Below are 22,360 nucleotides of genomic sequence, written 5' to 3' on the forward strand. Positions count from 1 at the left end.
GATTGCCAACACCCAGCACTGTGTATAAATAATGAATACGGCTCATTATTTGTGGTTTATTCCAGATATTCCAATGTTAGAACAGTTTGTTTACATGATATTGGGTAAAGAGGAGACAGAAGTATTGGCTTTTAGACCTTACTCTTAAATCAATAATCCCTAGGCTAGATGAAAGCTTGTGGGGGCCTACACCACTAACATTGACAACCCGCCTGCCACCATTTCTACCAGTATGCCCCCTCACTTAACTTGAATGCACTCATCAACAGAATAGCAGCATATTATATCATGCCTGCAATGCTACTGGGAACCAGCAGTTTGTGTGGTTGTGAATGAGTGGGTGCATCTGGGCGACCTTCCTCCCTTATAACGCATCCTTAAGTAAGGCTGAAGGTGGCCCACAGACCCATATTTGTGGCCCACAGCCTTCCTACTTTGTTGTGACACTCGTTTGAAAAGGCTGCTGGTATAGTATCATAGATGTACGTCTCTTTCGCCCATGAAGTATTTTCCCATTGGTATTGCTGTGTATGCCCCCATACAGCATAAAATTACAGCATAATATCAGTCTCAGATACACACAGAACAAAAGGATCAAACAAAAAAGCAGAGTAAAATCTAATAAAATGAATAAAAGAAAATGTATGAAAAACACTTTATACCTGGTACGGCAGGAGGAGGGGGAGCAGGCTGCAGGGGATATGGAGGCTGGGAAAACGGCTTAACACTAAAGAAAATAATACAAATGATAAAATAAACATGAGTGCATGATCAAGGTGGAAACCCATTCACCTTTGACTCCTTTATCCATGAAGCAGTTTATGTGAAAGAAAGAAAAAGATAGATTGAACACAATATCATAGAGATACATAAATGTTGAGGCTGTGTGAACCCAAATTATGTTTTTTTTTTTTTTTAATGTACACGTGGCCTAAAATGTATCTCTCTCTCATCAAATTTAAAGGCCTTATTTATTGTTAACAAGAAACAGAAAAGTGTTGCTTATGCCGCAAAACATCCAATATAACAATCAGCACGATATAAACAATATGCAGTATTTTTGAACAATAGTTATAGTTGTCAGTGTGTGAAAACCAAACCTATCATGGAATAGGTGCATTATAAATACAAATATACTAAATTCTGAAAGGATGCATCAGGGCTGATCTATTGGGTACTTACTCTTGAGTCGGTCGGGGCTGGCCAGCTCCTCCAGGCCAGAACTGGAAAAAGTCTGGAGACTAGACAAAAGAAAAATAGAGAAATTCAGCCAACTATCTAGACCATATTTGTCACATACATGCATTCACTTACTGTGTTTAAAAGTTCACAAATGTACCCAACATTCTGAGGAAAATAAATATTCTTATACCGTACATTTCCAAGAATGAAAAGTTCAGTTTTAGGGGAACCATGGGACCAAAAAAACTAACTAAAACCCATGAATGTGCTTAATGTAGAAATTAAAACAAAAAACAGTCAGATAGATAGATAGATAGATAGATAGATAGATAGATAGATAGATAGATAGATAGATAGATAGATAGATAGATAGATAGGATGCAATGCAACTAAGATGCACGAGGATACTGCGGATTGCTGTGATTTATTGAAGCTTTATTCCCATACAAATTCTGTTCTGTATACAGACTCAGCCATGCACATTATACACGTGTCATACAGTATATAAAATGAATCCGTCATTAATCCACAGTCTCCTCATGCTAGGTGTAAGCAGAGACCGGGCAGTTTACTCATGCCAGGCATTTCATGCTGCATGGCGTATTAAGGTTAGGTGTATGAGGGCGCATCTATAGAAATAATTTACATGGATGATAAAAGGATATTGATAGACCCTCATTAAGCAATGCAATGACACCCTTTACATACACGGATAAAATAGGATGTATTGTTATAATGGGCTCAAGACTGCATTTTAAAATGACCACACAGTTCCAATACCATAAATTGTGTTGTTAAAGTGCAAACATTAAAGCGCATCACAAAAACATATAAATTATGCATTAGTTTTCATGCATTGTACCCATTTGTATCGCATGGAAGTCATCAAGCTCTCAATCAGCCAGCACGGTACATAAGCAATTATTTCATTAGATAGTGAATGTGCTGGTGATTTAAATGGAGTTGTTTCCTCATTAAATTTTGATTTCCTAATAATTAACGCAAACTTGTATGAAGTAAAACATTTGGCAAATGCTAAAATGATCAATGTTGGTGACCACTTACCCCTGCATTGGGTGGGAATGGGGACTGTGATATACTGGGTACCAGCTTACTCTGAATGGCTGTTGCAGATATAAGCTGTGCTGAAGACATAGCTGCCATACTCTGCAGAGCTTTATCTTTTGCTACCTGATCCTGTAACATGAGCACAAGAACAACAAACTATTTATAAAACCTCTGGAATTAGGATTTAAATACAGCAACATTCAATTTCCTATAATCATATGCCCCATATACGATGAATAATCACATACATAGGTAAAAAAGAGCAACAGTCTGAAACATTATATGATAGAAGAATTCCCACTGGAATGCTATTTATTGAATATATTTTGTAATTGATTTTGTTCTGCTGCCGACTCTGTAATGCTTTGTATCGGGATTGGCGAAACACAGAATATTTTTTGGGCAGCAAAAATCCTTGATCGATCAGAGTGACCAGTTTGTTCCTTTCCCTGTACATGGATACGTAATATATACAATATATATAAGGACACGCATAAGGCCTAATCAAGGGGTACAGGAGTGAAAAAAGGTTATGAACCACTGTTCTAAAGCTAAAGGTGCCCATAGACGGTCCGTTCCCGGACCGTCCGTTTTGTACTATGCGATGCGCGCTCCCGCGCATCACATAGTACGGTACAAAAAGTATGTGCTGCACATACTTTTTGTACTAGCTAAACTTCGCATCGGATCGCATTGCATGCACACCGCATGCACTAGGCATGCGATCCGATGCGAAGCGTGCTAATTAAGACCCAAACGGATCCGTTTAATGGACTGTGTATGGGCCCCTTTACATTTATCTTGTCCAGTGATGGCTAACCTTGACACTCCAGCTAGTCAATTCTATAAAATGATATAGAAGCCAAACTGCTACGTGTCATTTTTCCCCTCGCTCTCCTTAGGTTTGATACATATCCCCCTTAAGTCATGTAGAGAGCATATTAACTAGTTATTGATGGTACATGTTACAAATTGTATTCTGTACACTGAAAAAGAACAAATCTTTTACACTGGTGTGTTTTACGCGGCAGAAAAAAGCAATTTCAAAATCACCTATCTGATATCCATCTGTCCTCTTAAGAAGGTTTTGCCCCAGTGATTTATTTCTTAAACAGCGTTTTTATAAAACTGTTGAGTTTCTGCGGTTTAGCCACAGGGTTTAAATTGGCAATTCTTTTCAGCTGCAAACCACCTTGTTAGCCAAGTATTTTTAACCTTATGACAAGACAATGGAAGTCATGATCTTTTTGCAAACAGCTAATAAAACAATACAAATAAACAGAGAATTGAAAAAATAACAATTATTATATGAAACATTTCTTCCCCTCACTGTTACCTTTTTGGTTTTGTTAAGTACAGGCTTGTAAAATTATACAGGATGTAGCCACAAGCACTGACCAAACAAACTACTTTTCAGTGAAGTACTTTGACATGGAGACACAGTTCCCAGTCTAAGTATACGGAATAATTCACCCTTGCTAATGAAAGTCCCTCTCAGCTAATTTTTAAGCGTTTACCTCAGGGGAGTTTACAATCATGACGCACACCCAGCTCACGAAACATATCAGCGCAAGTTATATGATACTGCTTCTTCCCCATATATTACAGCAGCGATACTTGCAAGCTGACAGCGGCACATAAGCGCTGCCATCCGCGATATAGCACGCGGATGTGAGGACCTATTGATTTCAACAGCTGTAGGTGACTTTATCCTATTGACAGCCACTGTGGTGAAGGCTGCTGCTGCTGCCAGCACCAGTTTGTGCACATGAGATCTAGCGATTAAAGTAAAATTTGCGGCAAGAACACTTCCTCCTTCACTTCGCTATAGAGGTGAAGCAGGAAGAGAAATACGGTCAGTGCCATTATAATACATCCATACTATACTGCGTTAGCAAGTTTCGTTCTCATGTCACAGCAGGTTGGAGGGGGTAATAAGATAATTGGGTCTATGTACTAAGCATTGGAAACAGATAAAAGTGGCCAGAGATAAGCTACCAACCAACCAGCTTCTAACATCTTTCAAACACAACCGGTATCATGGCAGTTAGGAGCTGGTGTTCATTCCAACACCATGAAACTTTCAAAGTCTATGCAGTTCCTCTTTCCTGCCTGAGGTGTCGCTGTCTGATGTGGAGCTTCCAGCAGGGTCTGGTCTGTATCTCAGAATATTACACAGGTTTTTAAAATCTGCAGGGTGCTAGAATAACACTATGGAACTAATTGGCTGGTATTTTAAGGTGTCTATAGAAATATAGAATTTGACGGCAGATAAGAACCATTTGGCCCATCTAGTCTGCCCCTTTTTTATCCTTCAGGTAATCTCAACCCTTTTTGATCCTTATTTCTTTGTAAGGATATTCATATGCCTATCCCAAGCATGTTTCAATTGTTCTACTGTCTTAGCCTCTACCACCTCTGATGGGAGGCTATTCCACTTATCCACTACCCCTTTCTGTGAAGTAATTATTTATAACATTTCCCCTGAACCTAAATCCCCTTCAGTTTCAGTGCATGTCCTCGTGTTCTATTACTTCTTTTCCTTTGAAGAAAATTTCCCTCCTGTACTATGTTAAAACCCTTGATATATTTGGAGATTTCTATCATGTCCCCCCTTTCCCTTCTCTGCTCCAAGCCAGGGCCATAACTAGGGGGGGGCTGGGAGGTCACGCGCACCGGGCGCTGGAGGGGGGGGGGGCTGTCCAGTCCGGGGACAGCCAGCGGAGGTACGGTGACAGGCAGCGGGGTTCCGGGTTGCCGCAGCTTGACTCCGTCCGTCTCTACGCTCTCCTACTAGCGCGGCGGCGGGAAGTGCTGGTGATGACTTTGAAAAGACTTGCCGGAAGCTGATTGGCTGAATTCGGCCAATCAGCGTCCGGCAAGTCTTTTCAAAGTCATCACCAGCGCTTCCCGCCGCCGCGCTAGTAGGAGAGAGTAGAGATGGATGGAGTCAAGCTGCCGCTACAGCGGCTACCCGGAACCCCGCTGCCTGTCACTGGACCCCTGCTGGCTGCACACAGGAGGTAATTGATGTTGTCAGCGGGGCGGTGAACGGGGGTGGGGTCTCCGGCGCCAGGACCAAGGCGGTCATTTGGTACCCCAGTCCCGTCAGAGGGGGGGGGGGGGGGGGGGGGCAAATGACTGCCTTGGCCCTGGCGCCGGAAACCCTAGTTTGGGCCCTGTCCAAGCTATACCTGTTAAGATCTTGTAGTCTTTCCTGGTACATTTTGTGATGTAGACCATGTACTAAGCCTTGAAAAGAGATAAAGTGGACAGAGATAATAGTCATTTTTCAAACCCAGCCAGTAATATGGCTGTTGCTCTCTTTCTCTCTTTAAAGCTGGCCATACATCAGGACGACCTGCATATGACCTGATCGTATACAGGTCATGGAGTGGTCAAAAGAGCTCTCTTTCTCTCTTTAAAGCTGGCCATACATCAGGACGACCTGCATATGACCTGATCGTATACAGGTCATGGAGTGGTCAAAAGAGCCATCGTATGTGCTTAAAATGCACATACGATCTGCTTACGACTGTAATGAGAGCCGACAGATGAGGTGTGCAGCACGTCTCATCTGTGGGCCGACCTCATGACCCATGGGACCACGCATCATGTGCATATGATGTGCACACAATCCGTCACATGACTCTTTGAGATTGGACATGAGTCCGATTTCGTTCTGGTGTATGGGGGCCTTAATGCTTAGTACATAGACCACAATACCTTTATCTACTACTGTTTAAAATTAAAAAAGACAGCACATACAGAAGAGGTGTTTAATATGTGCTATAATTATCTGAATTGGGTTTTGATCTCTGTAATTGGAAATATTAAAAGACAATGGGGTAAGTCACAGGTTCTCAAAGTTGGTCCTCAGAATAAAGTGAAATAATTAGCTCCACCTGTGGATCTTTTAAAATACATCAATTAATAATAAGTGCACCTGCAGTGTCAGGTGACCTGGAAAGCGTGAACTGTGTGGGGTCCTGTGGACTGAGTTTGAGAACCACTGGGGTAAGAGAATGGCAATAATTAAGATGTCATATTTGTGCACTTTATCCCAAATTGCCTAATTTCAGAAGGTCTGATTCAGCTTTGTTAGCAAAGCAAAAAGTGCACAACTGGGCAAAACCATTCTACACTGCAGGTGTGACAGAGATATTTAGATTTCGGTGGCGATGTGTTCGGCAATCTAAACTGCAGTATAAAAATAAGGCAGTCAGTCTTTACCATGCACAGAACAAATATAACCCTCCCACATCTAAATCGCTCTGCAGATCGACCCCACCAGCAGTGCAGCATGGTTTGGCCAAGGTACCTTCTCCTCTGCAGTCTCTCCATCATTTATTTACAGTTTCTGATATAGCGCAGCATATTCCATTGCACTTTACAATTGGACACAACAGTGAATAAATAAACTTGGTCAGATGCACGGGTCACAGTATCTGTGCCGGCTTGTAACATCTGATGCAAGGCATTTGTCAATGACATATTCCGTTTTGCTTCACGGCCCTTGGAAACAACAATGATAAAACAAAACTTGGTAATAAAACAGACCTAGATACTACACTGCTCGCAAACAATCTATAGAGAAATAGGCATTTGATACACAAGGATAGATGCCATCTATTTTATAATGGTTCTGCCAGAATACAATAGGTTCATGGTGGGCTGTATGTCTGATATGGTCACATAGGAATGTTAGCCAGGGGTCAGGAGAATGTGAAATTGAACAAAAAGAAAATATGTGAGGATGTGTGGTCTGTACAGAGGGGTGTAATGTTTATGAAGGTTATGTGGGTGGTTCCAGAATTTTATAAGCTTGCCTGAAAAGGTGAGTTTTCCAGTGTTGGATCCAGAGGTGGGGCTACAGGGCAGTCCAAAATTCAAATAGGGAAGCCACAACAGCAATGTTTGGCAGCAGTTGCTGTGTAATACAGTAAAGATAATGCTTTATTTTGCTTAAGCACGCCAAAGCATAATAAACCCCCTTAAATTGTAAATGGGTATTGGACCATCATTTTAACCAGTTTTCAGCCAATACTGCTTCTTGTTTGGGCATATATATGCATTGGTGCGCTGGTATGCATCTTTCCCAAATACAAGTGATCCTGAGAGCCAGAATCATGCAAATGTACAATGTTATTCTGGGTAAGTGCAGAGCCCATTTGCGTATTTTCCACTATAAAAGGGAGCAGACGTGTAACTCAGCATCACCTCCCAGTGTCATGGCCCAAACAAAGGCTTTCGACTATTCCCTTTATTAAAATATAATGTGCAATGTGAGGTATTAAAATGTAAAACTAACCCAAACCAACAAAAAAAAAAAGAGGCACTCATTGATATGTGGTTGGAGTTTCTATCACTGCCGCTTACATAGAAGGATCAGTGATGGCTCTAGTATAGTAATCCAGCAGGAAGCCTCATGTCTCCTGTATGCATTACTGATTGCAGTATCGGACCATTTCTGACAACATTGGCGTGCAGCGTGACCTTAGCTGGTTGCTGCATTAGGTCCATATCTCCACACAGAGGATTCTGCTGTGAGCAACATCAGTACAATGCAGCATATGCTGCATAGCTTTGGACATGATCTGTAAATCTGTTATTTTTTCACTAAAGAATTTCGCAGATCCTCTGGTGACCAATAATTGATGGCCGACGCTTCCAGTTGGGAAAATGGAGCTTAGTTCTATGGGGGGCCTTATGAGTGAGAAGCATCTCTGATACAAGTCATTATGTGAAATATACAGATGTAACCACACTGATCCATGCTGCAATGCATATGCACTGCGACATAGATGGAGCCACTAGTGTGCCCATGAATGCGTACACACCCCATTCATTCCTATGGTTTGGCAATTGTTGAGTGCAACTATATGCAGGCCTGCAAGCCATGCAGCATGCCACGATGCGTAGGCCGGTGCATGCACTGTGGCAAGAAAGCTGGCTGCTCCTGTACGCCTTTTCCCATTCAAGTCATATGGCCAAATTAGCTATGCAATGGAATTTGTGACATAGCCACACACTGGGCCAGATTCTCTAAGCTTCAAAAGTGATAAAATGGAGAGTGATAAACAGCCAGCCAATCAGCTACTACCTGCCATGTCACAGACTGTGTTTGAAAAATGTCAGACAGGAGCTGATTGGCTGGCTGTTTATCACTCTCCATTTTATCACTTTTGAAGCTTAGAGAGGATTCAGTATTGAATCCCGGCGGTCGGGATCCCGGCGTTCAGAATCCCGACGCCGGAATCCCGACCGCCGAAATGCCAACAAGGTGGGGACGTGGATTGCCCCCCCTTGCGGGCTCGCTGCGCTCGCCACGCAGCGGGCCCGCTGCGCTCGCCACGCTCAGCACGCTAATTTATTCTCCCTCCAGGGGTGTCGTGGACACCCCAGGAGGGAGAATGTGTCGGCATTTCGGCGGTCGGGATTCCGGCGTCGGGATTCTGAACGCCGGGATCCCGACCGCCGGGATTTTAACTGCATCCCCTTAGAGAATCTGGCCCCATGTGACTTAGTAAAATATGTTTCTTTAATCGACTACTTCATATTTTTTTTTTTATTATTATTATTATTATTTTTAAACCTTCCAATCGCTACTCGATGCTAAGCATTTTGTGCCAAATGAAGTAAAAAGGGAAAGGTGTATGAGGTCACAATACATCAAAATTACATTTCACATAACTGCAACATTTTAGTATATTTTGGATGGGATGTACCAATCTTATGCGGTACATACAGAAATGTATCGCACATATACTATTTGCATATAAACTATATTATGCAATTAGTATTGTAAAGAACAGGTCTTCCTTTAAGAGCTGCCCTCTGCAATGTCTGCCAGTCTTGGACTTCCAGGTTTATTAGTCTATCTGCGCATGCTCATAAAGATGCGGAAGCCACGGGGGATCCGATTGGATCTTTCTAACAGCAAGGATGCTGAAAGAAGCACATAGGCCTTTACAGTATAAAGCCAGTTTTTGTGGTTACCTCCGCACCAAAGCCCCTGCATCACTTAAGTGGGGTTTTACCGCATTTTCCAGTTAAAAGATACCTTGTCCTTATACTGCTAAATGTTTCTGATGAACTTAATGTAACTGAGACAGTGACTTCAGATGCAGTTAATGTTGGTGACTGTTTTTATGTTGATTATGATGGAAAGAGATACCCGGGTGAGGAATGGTAAATACTTAGCACAATGGATAAAACTGGTAGCAACTTTAAATGGGCACTATCACCAGGTAAAATATTTTATACATCTTCACAGACAATCAGGAAGTTAAACAGGTCTATGCTTATTAATATATGTGGATTCTACAGGTTTGAGTAATTTGTATCAGAACATTTTGACTGCAGACAGAAATCGAACTTGAGTCACTTTCGTGTAACATTAGCTATATGTCAAAATTGATTTTAACTATAGTTTGGTTAACATTCAGTTTTTTTCATTGTGTGTCATTTAGAAGTTTAGGGCGAGGTGTACTAAGCCTTGAAAAGTGATAAAATGGAGAGTAATAAACAAACAACCAATCAGCTCCTACTTGTCATTTTTCAAACACAGCATGTGACATGGCAGTTACGAGCTGATTGGCTGCTGGTTTATCCCTCTCCATGTTATCACTTTTCTAGCTTAGTACATCTGGCCCTTAGGGTCTTACGTAAATATGGCATTAAAACATTCTAAAAGGGCAGTCAAACCTCTCTGTCATAAATTTCTTAACAATGCAAATGTAAATATACAACCTCTTGTCCTGTTTCAAGTAAGCTGTCAGTATAAGAAAAAAGGAGTACAGTGTGGGACAGTTCCAGCTACTGACAAATGAGTGCCTAATAGTGTAATCATGGCAAGAAGAATTAGATCATCTTTAATGAACTAAGTTGGCTCTACCTAAAGTCAAATCTTACTTTGATTAACCTCTATTGCTAATCAACCACTTATTTATCATGTCCCCAAGTACAGAGGAGCACTATTGCATAGCTAAAAAAAAAAGACTCCATTAAACAAGTACCCAGCAGGGGAAACACAGTGCATTGAGGTGGGCATGGTCTAGAGTAAGTTGGCCTGCATGGAACATGTAATGATGAACCCTTAATTTATCTCTCCAGTTTCACCAATTAGCTGGTATAACAAAATAGTTGGTACCTACAGTACAAACCACAACAAATCATCCTCATTTAAAGGATTGTATGTTATGTACAGTCTAATGATAAAAGCTGACTTATCGTAACATCCATGAGATAAAACACTGCTAATAAATGTGGATGCTATTACATTAGTTTTTTATAAAAAAGAGCTTTGAAATATCTCAAAAGTTTTAACAAAAATAAAAACTGTCTATACAACCACTGATTGAACCAAAGGGCATATTAAGAAGTTAGTACATTTCAAAACACCAACTTACCATGTTCATAGCCTGGACACAAAGAGATTGTCATCCAGAGCGGAGAACAGGAAAGTTGCAATCCACAGGGAAGGAGAAAGGGAAGTGGTGTGGGATGGGATGGAAAGGGGTAGGGTAAAGGGAAAGGGTACACAGAAAAGAAGAAACAGAGGGGATAGGGAGGAAAGTGGAAACATGAATCAAAACAATAATAATGTCCTTCAATGAGCAACAGGATGGAAAACAATATATGAGAATACATGATTTTGTATAGAGGGAGATGCTGGGCAGCTACAGGGCAGTTAGGGACAAAAAAAGAAAAATTATTGTGAAAGAAAGTTTAGTAAAATGCTGAGAAGGATAAAAGGAATATTGATAGAACAATGATTTCATTTTGGAATGGATCATCAACATGGTTCTGCTTAGAAGACATGTTAAGGGTGTTAATAAACAGGGTGCTGCAAGTATGCCACTATTGAGAACTGAAATTGTGTTGGTTACTGCAGCGGGGCTTACAGACAACTAATAACAAATGCCAAGCAAAGCATGAGAGGGACAGAGCAGCGTGAAATAAGCTATTACAGCAGGATAAGATAAAGGGAATATCAACATGGAGGGATTGGTAATCATTCCTTACAATAAAAAAAAAAAATGACTAATAAAAATGAAGGTGCCCATACACCAGCAGCCGATCAGCAGCTAGCGATCAGCTATCTGTTGGTTATCGGGAAATTAAGCATGTTAAATAGTCCAGATTCCGCAATTCCCATTGGGATCAGTATTATTACACATTTAATACCCCCGATCTCCCAACACAACCGTCAGGGGAATGAGAGATTGCCCCAATAGACCTCTGGTGTTAGGGCACGTTTAGACCTATTCCCAGAATTGATAAATTCATCCCTTACCTGCAAATTAAATATCCAATGGCAACAAAAACATGAATTCCCCTATATTCACTAAAGGTCCATGCACATGGGACGATTTGGGGCTATTTTCTAAGCGATCTGATTAGATTGCTTAGAAAGTAATTCCAGGTTGCTCAATGTGTACAGGGTATAAAGATGGCGATGCACGATCCCGCGCATCGCCATCGCTAGCAGGGATAGACAGATGCACTGTCTAGACTGTTAAGATCGCTCAGCGCACATTGCGGATGCTTCGTGGGTGTGCAGCAACGTGTGCTGAGGAATATGTGCTTAAGCACATCTCTCAGCACCAGCTCACCCATTGCCCCATCTGTATGAGACTTTAGTGCCACAAGATGATTATATCACCATTGTAATAATTGTGAAATCAAATCAGGCCTAACAAAGCTACTACACAAACCTTTGTATTATAATTTATTATAATTTCTTTTGATTCCTAATAAAGCTATCAAATAACAACTCCTAAGTGGTCTAAATGTTAATCTTTTAGCCTCATTTTAGGATTATCTAAAATAATCATAAACATACTTAAAACATATTAAATATTGTTGCTATGAATAATGTGATTTTATACCATAGCAACTGGTGTTTTTTTCCTAGCATATTTTGAAGAAAAAAATAAAAAATGTTTGACCTGTTACTGCGAGTTACACCTTATGTGTGCACGTTAAATGTCCCAGGCAAGTTCTGCGTATTTGCTTTAATGCCGTGTGGAACGTTGCACAATAACATGTAACATAAAATCAAAGGTACTTGTGTACTAGCACGGCGCCCCGAAAATGAGTCGCCCGATTTTTTAATCGCATCGCATGCCATACACCCGATGGCATGCGATGCGACGCAATTTTAACTCATATATGATATTAAATTGTATAAGCACCCTAATGGGTGCTTTTAAGCACCCTAATGGGTGCTTACAATGCTTAAATGAACCCCCACGCCACCCCCCAAGTATAAACGTGAACCCGAAGCGTGGCGAGCGCAGCGGTACACGTCCTACGACCTTTTCATACCCCCTCTATCCACGTCGGTGTGGAGTTGAGAATAGAAAGTGTGGCGAGCGCAGCGAGCCACCGAGCCCGAAGTGTGGCGAGGGGACATGGATATCGGTGAAGCCCGCGAGGGGACGCGGATACCTGTGAAGGTATCCGCATCCGCTCGCCATGCTTCGGGCTCGGTGCGCTCGCCACACTTTCTGTTCTCAACTCCACGCCGACGTGGATAGTGGGGGTATGAAAAGGTTGTAGGACGCGTACCGCCGCCCCTCACAGGCTCGCTTCGCTCGCCACGCTTCGGGTTCATGTTTATACTTAGGGGTGGCGTGGGGGTGCATTTAACCATTGTAACCACCCATTAGGGTGCTTATACAATTTATAATCGCATCGCATTGTATGGCATTGTATGCCATATACAATGGCATACCATTTTAAAATTGTATGCCATTGTACAACATCGGCCGATATCACGTCGCATCGCATACCATCGCATGCAATATGGTCTGCGATGCGATGGGCGCCGTGCTAGTACACAAGTACCAAATCAAATAACTCACTTTATCCTAGTGCTAAGTAGCCTGGCAAAATTAACAGTTAATCATGTAAATCCCTAGTCTTTTGGTCACAGAATCCTTACCCAAATGCATAAAATTACTAGAGACACTGTAGGTTCCAGAAAGTTATATTTTATTTGATGGATATAATTCTGATGTGTATTGTAGGGCCTTAGCTGACTGTACTGTACAAGTTTTGCAAAGATTATATGAATAATGAGGGGGAAAAAAATAAAGATATGCAAACTATACCACTGGGATTAACAAATGGTCACTTCCTGTACATACTGCACCACAGCACACCACCACTGAACGCAACATTCCCATAGTTCTTAAATGGCAACAAATCACATGAGCTGTATATATACAGAGCAACATCAAGCATGGTGTCAATTTGTTCTCACCATAAGTGGCAAATCGCAAGAAATGGCATTTACACTAGCTATGTATATTACCCGCCATTTACAGATTATGGCGTGTGATAACCTCAGTGCCTGAAGTCAAATATGCGGAATGATAAATTTGTTGCATGGCATTTTTGTTTCAAATAGCCATTTTTTTTCTAATATTTGCGATTAAGGGTTCTTTAATTTCACAATCCTTAGATACATTCTACAAAATCCCTTTTGAGAATATTAACAATTCTTTTTGAATGCCTATGAGAACCGACTCCAAAATGTTGTCAAGCCACTAAGATGATGCTGTGGCTAATGCAATGGATGTACAAGTTCAGCAAGTGACCCCTTGATTCATTCCTGCCACATGGCAATAGCAACATGCTTATGTCTGGAGCACAAGCAAACTCTTACACAATGCAGGCAAGTCAAGAAGTCAGCCTCGGGACTATTATATAGAAGCAAGCAGAGAGGCTACAGCCAGCAGATATGAGGAGCAGTGGTCTTACTTACCTTCAGCTTGGACTGGATCTCTCGAGACTTCCTCCGTGCTAAAACTTGTATGTGGCTAGATACCTACAGGTACAAAAATAGTTAACAATTTTTTTTAGCTTTACAGAAGAAAAACATAAAAACTGAAACAAAAATGAATAATATTCAGTGTGAAAGTCAATAAATGTTTACAATTTATAGTTAAATGGTATCCATGTAACTAGACTATAGACATGGTGGGACATTAAGAGCTAGACATTTAAATGTAACATTTGGTGGATATAAAAAGACCTGTTGCTATGTTTCTGAGGAACAGAGATTCTATATTAACATTCCATGTTTTTAAAACTGATCAAAAGGGATACGGTTGTATTGTCGACCCGACTTATGTCGACAGTCATAAGGTCGACAGGTGTCTAGGTCAACATGGGACAAGGTCGACAAATGCGTTAAGTCAACAGGGTTTTTTTCACTGTTTTTTTGAGCAGACATGTGCCATCAGGCGGTATTTCGTGCCCTACCATCCACTAGGGCGTGGTGGGAGAATAAAATAGTGTGCCCGAAGCATCGAGAGCGATGCGAGGGGCTGCAGTTGACGTCAAACTGTGTCCATGTCGACTGTGTCGACATTTGAGTAAAAAAACAGTGAAAAAAACCATGTCGACCTCGCGACCTAACCCATGTCAATCTAACGCATTTGTCGACCTACACACCTGTCGACCTAGCTGTCTGTCGACCCAACGGTGTTGACCTAATGACTGTCGGGTCGACAATACGATCCACAACCGATCAAAAGTATCACAGTAGTCCTCCAGGATTTAAAGTAAAGTTGCAGAATTTCAACTACATTTAGTATCCACAAGGTGGCAGTGCATGAACAACTTTAGAAAAAGCTATTAGGACGATAACATTATAAAACATCTCTGCTATTTGGTTACTCATTCATTAAACATATTGCAAGGTTCTAATTTGCAACCACAACTATTAACTATAAAAATGGTCAAACCCAATCTATAGTAATCTATAATAAGTACAGTTGTATCTTTCACCAAAGGAGTTAATGACCACAGAAACCATAGTGGAATTACACGTTCTCATAAGAATCTACTCAGAGTTAATAGAAAATACTGAAAAACTTCTAAAACCATATATCATTTTTGTTACCTTGTTACTGTAATTGTAACTGAATATATGCTTCAGAATCAATAAAAATATTTTTTAAAGAAAATACTTCTAAAATAGGTGAATATGACCAGAGTACAACTAAGTGCTTGATGCAACTGCAGTTTGTCTACATTTACTGTACTTTGTAAAAAGGTCCAACATAAGGGTAATAAAAATGGTAAGTCATCTGCGCTCCTATGCAAAAGCTGCTCTCTAAATATATCGTTTGTAATTGGTGTAATGAGAGCGCTAATTGAGAGGAGAGTAGTTAAAGATAGAGGAAAGCTTAAGATAAAGTATAGAAAAACCACAAAGATTAAGGCAATAAAAATAGAAACTAAATAATAAAAATAAAAAGATAAAAAATAATAAGGGTAAAAAAAAAAATGTATACAGCTCTTTTGCTGGCTTTTTTAGGGAGTCTTAATAAACCTGTTGCACTATAACTAAATTTCGGTAATTCACCTGAAGATTTTCCCTGCCGCTGGTGGAATATATTGCCGACTGGTAATTTGGAGATGTTCCTTGCCGCTGACGGGGTGATTCACAGGCTGGATGTGCCCAACGTAAGGGCTTAATTCAGACCTGATTGTACAGAAAATGGACAAAACCCATGCTGCACTGCAGGTGGGGCAGATGTAACGTGCAGAGAGTTAGATTTGGGGAGTTATTTAGTTTATGTGCAGGGCAAATACTGTCTGCTTTATTTTTACATTGCAATTTAGATTTCAGTTTGACCACACCTCAACCAAATGTAACTCTCCCTGCACATGTTACATCTGCCCCACCTGCAGCATGGTTTTGCCCATTTGCTAACAAAATGTGCTGTGTGATCAGGTCTGACTTAAGGGCCTAGACACGTAGCGACGCTGAAGCGTTCTGAGTGATGTTAGATCGCTCAGAACGCTTCAGCATTACCGCACAGCAAACAGCAATGTGTCAGCGTTGTGCTGAGCTGTCTGTCAGGGCCAGTGCTTTCTGTTGAGGCCCTGACATATTAATATCCAGCGTGCTGGATATGAACACCAGGCGATAGCGAGACGCGGGGCTGCATATTGCTATTGCTCTGGCCCCTACACGTGTAGCATTGTTGGGGTATTTTCTAAGTGATCTAGTGAAATCGCTTAGAAAATGCCTGTATATCACTATGTGTGTAGGCCCCATTAGGCCCCATGTCAAATGAATATTATAATTTCTTACTTCAACACATCTCTCACCTGTTTTCTTGTACGCGTCTTTCCTGTCCGTAGTTTTATATATCTGGCTATCAATTCATTGCGGCCTGTGAAATGAGAAAAGGGATTGGAAAACAAATGGAAATAGTATAAGACGTTTTGAACACACAGGAGGCATCATACAGGAAAACATAAAAACAACAATTGAAATTGTGCATACAAAAAGAACAATAAAAGCGTATACACAATGGAAGCTTTTTTTTTTTTTTTTTTTTTTAAACGATATGCACAGAAACTATATCATTAGCGATATTTCCACGCATCATCTAGTGTGTAGATTGTAAACTGTATGTTTAATGCTGTACACATCGAAGGGCTGTTAGCGATGTCCACCGTCATCTATACATGCAGGTAGACTGAAAATATGTATGGCCCCTGCTCCCCGTCCCTCGAGGCAGCGAGGTCTCGGTCAGTAATAATATATCGTTGGGTACACATATCGGCTATGTACCATTTTAGTTTTCATTTTATTCAAAGCACATAGTAAAAATGTCAACTTATGGCATAGTTCATTCAATGGGCCATATTCAATGAGAAAAATTCGCCGTGCATGGCGAGAGATTTTTTCTCTCGCCATGCACTCGCCCTGTTCCGGAGGGCTCGCTGCCACTCCTGTTCCCACTATTCAATGTGGTTAAGACTCGCCGCCACTCGCGGCGAGTCTTAACCCCTGCAGCGGACGAGCGTCCGTGGCAGGGAGCCGGGGGACGGTGGCAGCCAGGGAGATTAAAGTCTCCCTGGCTGCCCCAGAACATATGTGGAGGGGAGGAGGGCTCCCCGGGACCCAGGCAGCACAAGCTAGCGGGGGACCCAGTATTCACTGCACCCGATCGTGCATATGTAATGATCGGGTGCAGTGAATATATGAATATATAATGAGCGGCTCGAGAGCTCCGGCCCCCTGCTGGCTGCTCTGTGTAAAAAAAATAATAAAAAAAAAAAATATATATATATATATATATATATATATATATATATATATATATATATATATATATATATATATATTTAAAATTAAATATATATTCATGTGCTATAAGCACATGAATAAAAATAACATGCCCCTTCACAGAAAAAAATCCAGATTTTTTTTACACCAAAATTTAAAAAAAAAAAATTTTTAGTTTAAAAGTTCACATTCCAGGTCTCCATGAAAAGATGGAGAATTGCTACACGGAGAGACACGGCGAAAATCACTTAGAAAGACGGCGAAAATATCACATTGAATAGGGTGGTTCACTTTTTGAGAGCAAAATGCTCCTTCCAACGCGAAAATTGCACAAACTCGCCATAAAACACGGCAAATTTTTCTCATTGAATATGGCCCAATGACAAAATAACCTTATCCTATAAACATGTAAATACAAAAAAACCCCACCAATGATAATCATTATTATTTTAAATTCAATGCAAACTCTATATTCGGATTTCATTGTAATCTGCATTTTAATGCAGGTTTCAAATTTGTATTACATGTGACTGTCCGGGATGGAAAGAGTTAATGGAAAAAACAGATCGGAGGACAAGATAAGTAAATAACAGAAGAGAGTGTTTCACTCCAAACAAACTTATCTATTTTTCTTCATTTGTTAGGTTAATGCAGAACCACTTATTGCCTTTGGATATGTTCTACTTGGGGGTCAGTAAGGTGCCTGTTTTCAAAACATCTTCCCTCCCAAGCCTTGGGGGGAGATAAGGGTCCCTGGGCCTGCATTATCTTTTGTTAGATGGCAGGGAGGAGACTGCATGCTCATGGCCACAGGCAATATGGGTGGAGGCGGCCGCACCTGGGTTACCTTATTGAAAGTAAGGTTATATGAGCTCTGTGAGCAGTTACTTGTACAATAAGTAAAATAAATGACCTAGAGTGTTCAGTTACTAGCAGTTAAAAAATGATCAAGCTAGAACTGGGTACACAAAACAAAATGATCCTGCTCCATAGTCAAGGTCACCATTATGTTAGAATCTTCTAGCAGAATGAAGAGGTCAGTAAACAAAGATTTTTTTTTTAGAGACTAGTTTCCTTGTAAGATGTCCCCTGTATTACAAGGAACTGACTATTTCACCAAGTATGTGGCAGATCAGGAACAGTTTGGGTGCTGACTCATGCTCTAGCAGTCTGTGGCCAATCAGAATTTCTACTCAATAATTGTACAGGGTTCTTGTCAATCTGGTGGAAAACCATAAAATTTGCCAATCAGATCTTTCTAGGTGTTGCCCGCCTCAAAGTAACCCTAACAAAACCCTAGTAAACATTCAGGGTTACTTATTAACAAAAACACAGAAGTCAACAAAATTGATTGAATAATTATTTGACATGTTGAAAGTTGACCACCATCAGTCTCTGCGTACATCTTTCACTTACTATGCCCCAAGCCAAAATTATATGGTTGCGCTGATTGAGCTACTGTACAAGAGGGACCTACTGCGGCAATTTGGAAAGTATTTTCATAGTTCTTGATTACTGGAGATAAAATATGACACAGGATCTGAAAAAGAGCCTGTATACAAAAAAGGCTATACAGGGGGAGGGCCCCTAGACTGCACACCCTGGACATGTGAGGTGCTACCTGCTGAGACTTGCAGCAAGCAGGAGGAGGAGATTGCATTAAATATAAATATTAAACCTATTAATAGCATTGCTGTTTTGCATTTCAGAGGTTCTTAGCATAATGATGGCATTATTATGGGCTTGTCCTCCGTGTCCAGGTAACCTCTATCAGACAAGTCTCTAACACTACTATGGGACAAGTCCAGGGCGCGGGACCCCCATTGCCAGCCCAGCAGAACCACCTCATGGCATCACATTGGTGTAAAATGAAAGTGATGGTAAATGGACAAGCACGTAATATTGGCCATCATTATGCTAATAACCTCTGAAATGCAATACAGCAATGTTATTACTGCATTCATGGTTACAATAAAGGCTAGAAAGTAAAAACGGACAGCTTTTTGGAACTTGGTAAAATGTATTGTTATTTTGTTTTGGAGTGCCTCATAGAAAACTATGGTACTGCTTTTGCAAGCGTAATGTGGGTGACTACATCAGACATTGCCACCAAGGTATCAGTTTGGTAAATGGTCCCTAATAAGTGGCAACCCTAGTCAGTACTCCAGTCATGCTTTTTTGCTTTTACATACTGTACATCATTTTTCACATCAGTCCTTGTCCCACTGGAGCTCAAAGTCCAAATAAACTGCCACTCTAGGGTTCACTCATTTGGCAGAAGCCAATCATCCTACCAGTAAGTTTTTGGCCTGTGGGAGGAAATTTTAGGACTGAAAGGAAAACCACACAAACATGAGGGGAGAGGGGAAGTGTGGCAACATACAAACTCCACACAGATAGGACCTTGGTGGTAAGCAAAAACTATTTTTATACAACAATGCTAACCACGGTCAGCTTGCTGTACATATTAAATGTAAACATAATTGAATGGAGAATGGACAGGCTTCTTGTGGATCCGTGTTTTTTTTTCCAACACAAAATAATTTGTGATGGCAGCTTCCATTAAGGAATCACCCTTCAGATCTATAGCCAGTATTGAGTCCACCTTATTTGTAATACGTGGAGGTTATATTTATATAGGAAGGAGTTGTCTATTGCAGACAACTTTAAAATCTGTTCAACTAGAGTAAAAAACTAAAACACTGATTATGATGTTTGGTACAGTAACATGAGCATTCTTTCTCTCATTGAGAAGTCAGGGGACTTAATTAGAAGTTCAAGTCACCCTTTGGCCAGGAGTCAGGACACAAGGACAAGATGGCACAAATGTCAGACTCAATTTTTAAGCAAATTTAGTTCTGGTAAAATTTTCATCAACGTCTTATTTGCAAGGTTATTCATGTAACAAACTACGACAAAACATATTTGTAATAGCAGCATACAATAAAAGGTAACAATAGTTACAGTGTAACAATATAAAAGAGCAAGACCTGGTGAATATTTTGTTTACTTTTGCCAGCCATATGTGACCAGCAATATCATAAGGCAGTGATGGCTAACCTTGACACTCCAGCTGTTGTTGAACTACACATACCAGCATGCTCTGCATCAGTTTTAGCATGGCCAAACAGTAAAACTGTAGCAGAGCATGCTGGGATGTGTAGTTCAACAACAGCTGGAGTGTCAAGGTTAGCCATCACTGTCATAAGATATAATGTGCTGCCAAAATGGACATTGATCTCTTCAGTCACAACAAACCGTGGCGACGTCACTGTGCAGCATACTAATAAACATGTCACAACTAGTTTATTACCAAAATACCAGGTTATTATACAGGAAGAAGTTCACTACTCGATTCTCCCCTTCCAGCACATGGATGATTTGCAAAATTTACTCCAGCAGTCAAAAAAAAAATTGGTACTTGTTTCCTAGCACGGCCACAATTGCGGGCATCGCGGGTCATTTTTAATGGTCTACGATGCGACCGACGCGATGCCCGCGATTTCCCATTGAAATAGTCAAAATCGCGTCGGTCGCATCGTATGCGGCCAAAAAAAGCATAAGATGGTACCGACGCGATGCCCGCGATTTCCCATAGGGAACAATGTAAAATGCCTCAATTTACCCAAATCAACATAGGGAACAATGTTAAATGGGCCAGAGACTCCAAAAAAAACCCTGACCAGTGAAATAGCCCCCCAAAAATAGTTAACGCCACCCCACGATCAACATCAACCCGAAGCGTGGCGAACGCAGCAAGCCCGCGAGGGGCGGCGGTACGCGTCCTCCGACCTTTTCATACCCCCACTATCCACGTCGGCGTGGAGTCGAGAATAGATAGTGTGGCGAGCGCAGCGAGCCACCGAGCCCGAAGCGTGGCGAGGGGACGCGGATACCTGTGAATCCCGCGAAGGGACGCGTTTACCGGTGAAGGTATCCGCGTCCCCACGCGGGGCACGCTGCGCTCGCCACGCTTCGGGCTCGGTGGCTCGCTGCACTCGCCACACTATCTATTCTCAACTCCACGCCGACGTGGATAGTGGGGGTATGAAAAGGTCGGAGGACGCGTACCGCTGCGCTCGCCACGCTTCGGGTTCACGTTGATCGTGGGGTGGCGTTAACTGTTTTTGGGGGGCCATTTCACTGGTCAGGGGGGGTTTTTGGGGTCTCTGGCCCATTTAACATTGTTCCCTATGTTGATTTGGTTAAATTGAGGCATTTTACATTGTTCCCTATGGGAAATCGCGGGCATTGCGTCGGTCGCATCGCATGCGATTTTTTAGCCCGCATGCGATGCGACCGACGCAATTTTTTTTACCTGCGATGCCCCAGATCAAGATCGGTGTGGCCGTGCTAGGAAACAAGTACCAAAAAATTGGCCAAAAAAATGTCTACACTAAAGGGATTTTAAAATTGTAATGAACACAGCACATACAAACACAAAACATAGCATGTAAATTCATTTCGCATGTTAGAATACACACATAGATTATATAGCAAACATATACTATTCCTGTACAAAAGAGTTTTTCATGTAACAGGTTGGAAAGTAAGAAGCCAATATTGTCACAGCTGCTTATAGCCAGATGAATCCACCGTTTGGTCATCTACAAGTACAGTACATCTGCTTCTCACCCCCGCCCTGTCTTGTGCTGCAGCAGAGCCGTGGGGCAAACACATCCCCCTGAATGAAACAAGTCGCAGCACATCAGTGACCAAATATAGCAATAGCGAGACAGAGAGTAGCACCCAGCCAAATCCACAATCTAAAGGAAACAATGGTGTTTAGACAAATCAGTAACTGATCAGCCCAAGTGCAACAGTTGTTTTATTAACCCCCAAATATATGAATCACACCACATTTCAGCCAGCCTAGCACACTGTAATAAGATGTGAAATGCATGATAAATTATCCTATTGTAGAGATTTTCTGCCTCCCTACATGACAGACTACAAAAGAAAAACATTTCACTTGTAGGAGCTGCCATAATAATGCAAGTTGTTGAT

At 41.3% G+C, this 22,360-nt stretch overlaps 1 protein-coding gene across 2 annotated transcripts in view; it reads right to left on the reverse strand.

The window, feature by feature from the left end:
• Positions 1-22,360, reverse strand: part of LOC146042617 (transcriptional enhancer factor TEF-1-like) — a 91,951-nt gene that overhangs the window by 11,785 nt on the left and 57,806 nt on the right. For both annotated transcript variants that reach the window (XM_083162698.1, XM_083162699.1), the window contains exons 3-7: positions 16,387-16,451; positions 14,027-14,089; positions 2,248-2,379; positions 1,183-1,241; positions 663-727 (exon numbers count right to left, since the gene is read on the reverse strand). In XM_083162698.1, the coding sequence (XP_083018824.1) occupies positions 663-727; positions 1,183-1,241; positions 2,248-2,379; positions 14,027-14,089; positions 16,387-16,451 (384 nt within the window). The remainder of the gene's footprint in view (positions 1-662; positions 728-1,182; positions 1,242-2,247; positions 2,380-14,026; positions 14,090-16,386; positions 16,452-22,360) is intronic.

The sequence above is a fragment of the Crinia signifera genome, chromosome 19 (assembly GCF_055691185.1).
Source record: "Crinia signifera chromosome 19, ASM5569118v1, whole genome shotgun sequence".
In the NCBI taxonomy this organism is placed as follows: Eukaryota; Metazoa; Chordata; class Amphibia; order Anura; family Myobatrachidae; genus Crinia; species Crinia signifera.